The 5,000-nt window shown below is 45.0% G+C and overlaps 1 protein-coding gene across 1 annotated transcript in view; it reads right to left on the reverse strand.

Annotated features, from left to right (window-relative positions):
- Positions 1–5,000, reverse strand: part of ptprb (protein tyrosine phosphatase receptor type b) — a gene marked incomplete in the record, with an annotated part of 108,757 nt that overhangs the window by 77,445 nt on the left and 26,312 nt on the right. Inside the window, 2 exon segments of the mRNA XM_029748490.1 lie at positions 975–1,250; positions 4,664–4,927. Coding sequence (XP_029604350.1) covers positions 975–1,250; positions 4,664–4,927 — 540 coding nt within the window.

A 5,000-nucleotide genomic window follows, 5' to 3' on the forward strand; every position in this document is an offset into this window, starting at 1 on the left:
GAAACAGACTTTACTACAAGTAACACAAAACACAGACAGAAACAGGCTTTACTACAAGTAACACAAAACACAGACAGAAACAGGCTTTACTACAAGTAACACAAAACACAGACAGAAACAGGCTTTACTACAAGTAACACAAAACACAGAAAGAAACAGGCTTTACTACAAGTAACACAAAACACAGACAGAAACAGGCTTTACTACAAGTAACACAAAACACAGAAAGAAACAGGCTTTACTACAAGTAACACAAAACACAGAAAGAAACAGGCTTTACTACAAGTAACACAAAACACAGACAGAAACAGACTTTACTACAAGTAACACAAAACACAGACAGAAACAGGCTTTACTACAAGTAACACAAAACACAGAAAGAAACAGGCTTTACTACAAGTAACACAAAACACAGACAGAAACAGGCTTTACTACAAGTAACACAAAACACAGACAGAAACAGACTTTACTACAAGTAACACAAAACACAGACAGAAACAGGCTTTACTACAAGTAACACAAAACACAGACAGAAACAGACTTTACTACAAGTAACACAAAACACAGACAGAAACAGACTTTACTACAAGTAACACAAAACACAGACAGAAACAGACTTTACTACAAGTAACACAAAACACAGACAGAAACAGGCTTTACTACAAGTAACACAAAACACAGACAGAAACAGGCTTTACTACAAGTAACACAAAACACAGAAAGAAACAGGCTTTACTACAAGTAACAATATTTTGAATAAGTTGAACTTATTCAGGGTGTAAAGTTTTTCTGTCATTTGAACTCTGGATACATGGACCCAGAGTGTAGAGTGTTTTCTAACTAAGGTAGTACTAGTCAATATAGTTGTTAAAGTAGAATGGACACATTATATAACAACTATCATCCCTGGCATCACTGGATCATTCTACATTAATATGAGTTTCAGATAGAGAGAGAGAGGGTTGTGTACTGACCCGTCCTTCCCTTTGCAGACGCAGCATTAGTCAGCTCTCCACTGTGTGTGACCACCTCAGCTCGGTACAGACGGCCAGGTACCAATCCCTGGAACAGGTGTTCTCTCTGCTCCATGCCCAGCTCCTGGGCTGCCAGGGTGGTGGTTGAGCCCTCCAGGCCACCGTACAGGACCACTTGGTACCCACTCCACTCCCCTGCCCCAGGCAGCCAGCTGATGGAGAGACGGTCAGTACGCTTACCACCCTGGACGTGGAGAGAGTGCACTGGGGCTGGGACTGGGGGGGAAAGAAGAGGGTAGAGAGGGTTATTTGGGGGTGAGGGATGGAAGAGAGAAGAATGGGGGTTTGGGGGGATGGTTAAGGGGATGGGGAGAAGAGAGAGAACAGGGGTTTGGGGAGAAGAGAGAGAACAGGGGTTTGGGGGAGAAGAGAGAGAACAGGGGTTTGGGGGAGAAGAGAGAGAACAGGGGTTTGGGGAAGAAGAGAGAGAACAGGGGTTTGGGGGAGAAGAGAGAGAACAGGGGTTTGGGGGAGAAGAGAGAGAACAGGGGTTTGTATTCTTTAATGGAAGCCTCTCCAACAAAATCCAGGTAGAATCAGGATTTCCCCAGGGCAGCGGTCTAGGCCCTTTACGTTTTTCAATCTTTACTAATGACATGCCACTGTCTTTGAGTAAAGCCAGTGTGTCTATGTATGCAGATGACTCAACACTATACACGTCAGCTACTACAGCAACTGAAATGACTGCAACACTTAACAAAGAGCTGCAGTTAGTTTCAGAGTGGGTGACAAGGAATAAGTTAGTTCTAAATATTTCAAAAACTAAAAGCATTGTATTTGGGACAAATCATTCACTAAACCCTAAACCTCAACTAAAACTTGAACTGAATAATGTGGAAATTGAGGAGACTAAACTGCTTGGAGTAACCCTGGATTGTAAAACTGTCATGGTCAAAACATATTGATACAACAAATCAAATCAAATTTGAGCTAAGATGTGGAAAAGTCTGTCCATAATAAATCGCTGCTCTACCTTCTTAACAACACTATCAACAAGGCAGGTCCTACAGGCCCTAGTTTCTACCTTCTTAACAGCACTATCAACAAGGCAGGTCCTACAGGCCCTAGTTTCTACCTTCTTAACAACACTATCAACAAGGCAGGTCCTACAGGCCCTAGTTTCTACCTTCTTAACAGCACTATCAACAAGGCAGGTCCTACAGGCCCTAGTTTCTACCTTCTTAACAACACTATCAACAAGGTAGGTCCTACAGGCCCTAGTTTCTACCTTCTTAACAGCACTATCAACAAGGCAGGTCCTACAGGCCCTAGTTTCTACCTTCTTAACAACACTATCAACAAGGCAGGTCCTACAGGCCCTAGTTTCTACCTTCTTAACAACACTATCAACAAGGCAGGTCCTACAGGCCCTAGTTTCTACCTTCTTAACAACACTATCAACAAGGCAGGTCCTACAGGCCCTAGTTTCTACCTTCTTAACAACACTCTCAACAAGGCAGGTCCTACAGGCCCTAGTTTCTACCTTCTTAACAACACTATCAACAAGGCAGGTCCTACAGGCCCTAGTTTCTACCTTCTTAACAACACTATCAACAAGGCAGGTCCTACAGGCCCTAGTTTCTACCTTCTTAACAACACTATCAACAAGGCAGGTCCTACAGGCCCTAGTTTCTACCTTCTTAACAGCACTATCAACAAGGCAGGTCCTACAGGCCCTAGTTTCTACCTTCTTAACAACACTATCAACAAGGCAGGTCCTACAGGCCCTAGTTTCTACCTTCTTAACAACACTATCAACAAGGCAGGTCCTACAGGCCCTAGTTTCTACCTTCTTAACAACACTATCAACAAGGCAGGTCCTACAGGCCCTAGTTTCTACCTTCTTAACAACACTATCAACACGGCAGGTCCTACAGGCCCTAGTTTCTACCTTCTTAACAACACTATCAACAAGGCAGGTCCTACAGGCCCTAGTTTCTACCTTCTTAACAACACTATCAACAAGGCAGGTCCTACAGGCCCTAGTTTCTACCTTCTTAACAGCACTATCAACAAGGCAGGTCCTACAGGCCCTAGTTTCTACCTTCTTAACAACACTATCAACAAGGCAGGTCCTACAGGCCCTAGTTTCTACCTTCTTAACAACACTATCAACAAGGCAGGTCCTACAGGCCCTAGTTTCTACCTTCTTAACAACACTATCAACAAGGCAGGTCCTACAGGCCCTAGTTTCTACCTTCTTAACAACACTATCAACAAGGCAGGTCCTACAGGCCCTAGTTTCTACCTTCTTAACAACACTATCAACAAGGCAGGTCCTACAGGCCCTAGTTTCTACCTTCTTAACAGCACTATCAACAAGGCAGGTCCTACAGGCCCTAGTTTTGTTGCACCTGGACCACTGTTCAGTCGTGTGGTCAGGTGCCACAAAGAGAACTTGCAATTGGCTCAGAACAGGGCAGCACGGCTGGCACTTGGATCTATACAGAGAGCTAACATGAATAATATGCATGTAAATCTCTCCTGGCTCAAAGTGGAGGAGAGATTGACTTCATGTTGAATGCACCAAGCTGTCTGTCTAAACTACTGGCACACAGCTCGGACACCCATGTATACCCCACAATACATGCCACAAGAGGTCTCTTCACAGTCCCCAAGTCCAGAACAGACTATGGCATAGGCACAGTACTACATAGAGCCATGACTACATGGAACTCTATTCCACATCAAATAACTGATGCAAGCAGTGAAATTAGATTTTCTTTAAACAAATAAAAAATACACCTTATGGAACAGCGGGCTGTGAAGAGACACACACAGGCACAGACACATGCATACAAACACACAATAACATATGCACTATACACACACATACACATGGATTTTGGGTTGTAGATATGTGGTAGTAGAGTAGGGCCCCGAGGGAACACATTTAATGTGTTGTGAAATCTGTTGTAAATGTTTTGTAATGTTTTAAAAATGGTAGAACTGCCTTCATTTTGCTGGACCCCAGGAAGAGTAGCTGCTTCCTTGGGAGGAACTAATGAGGATCCATAATAAACCCCAGGAAGAGTAGCTGCTTCCTTGGGAGGAACTAATGGGGATCCATAATAAACCCCAGGAAGAGTAGCTGCTTCCTTGGGAGGAACTAATGGGGATCCATAATAAACCCCAGGAAGAGTAGCTGCTGCCTTGGCAGGAACTAATGAGGATCCATAATAAACCCCAGGAAGAGTAGCTGCTTCCTTGGGAGGAACTAATGGGGATCCATAATAAACCCCAGGAAGAGTAGCTGCTTCCTTGGGAGGAACTAATGGGGATCCATAATAAACCCCAGGAAGAGTAGCTGCTGCCTTGGCAGGAACTAATGGGGATCCATAATAAACCCCAGGGAGAGTAGCTGCTGCCTTGGCAGGAACTAATGAGGATCCATAATAAACCCCAGGAAGAGTAGCTGCTGTCTTGGCAGGAACTAATGCGGATCCATAATAACTACAAATACTAATATTCATACACTACTCCTGGGTGAAATACACGTCAACGCAAACGGAATTTGAGGTGTGCTTGATTTAGCTTGGAGTTTGGGACGGTTTTTGTACTACAAAGCAAGCACACGTCAAATATTTGACCCAGGTGTGTCAGATGATTTCCGTGTGTGTCCATCTCACCTGTCCGTGCTAGTATAGATGAGTCACTGCTCATGCCTCTGCTCCTGCTCACCACCTCCATCTTGTACAGCGTCCCTGGGACCAGACCAGAGAAGGAGCACGCCTGGGTCCCGGCCTCCACCGTCTGTCGACCACGCAGCGTCTCGTCAACGTTATACAGGAACAGGTCGTAACCGTCCACGTAGCCCTCGGAAGGGCGCCAGATGAAACTCAGACCGCTGGTGTTGGCAGTCATCACGGTCAGACCGTTGACTGCAGCTGGACCTGAGGGAGAGAGAGAGGGAGGGAGAGAGGGAGAGAGAAAGGGAGGGAGAGAGGGAGGAAGGGAAGGAGGTAA

Source organism: Salmo trutta, unplaced genomic scaffold (genome assembly GCF_901001165.1).
Source record: "Salmo trutta unplaced genomic scaffold, fSalTru1.1, whole genome shotgun sequence".
NCBI classification, from domain to species: Eukaryota; Metazoa; Chordata; class Actinopteri; order Salmoniformes; family Salmonidae; genus Salmo; species Salmo trutta.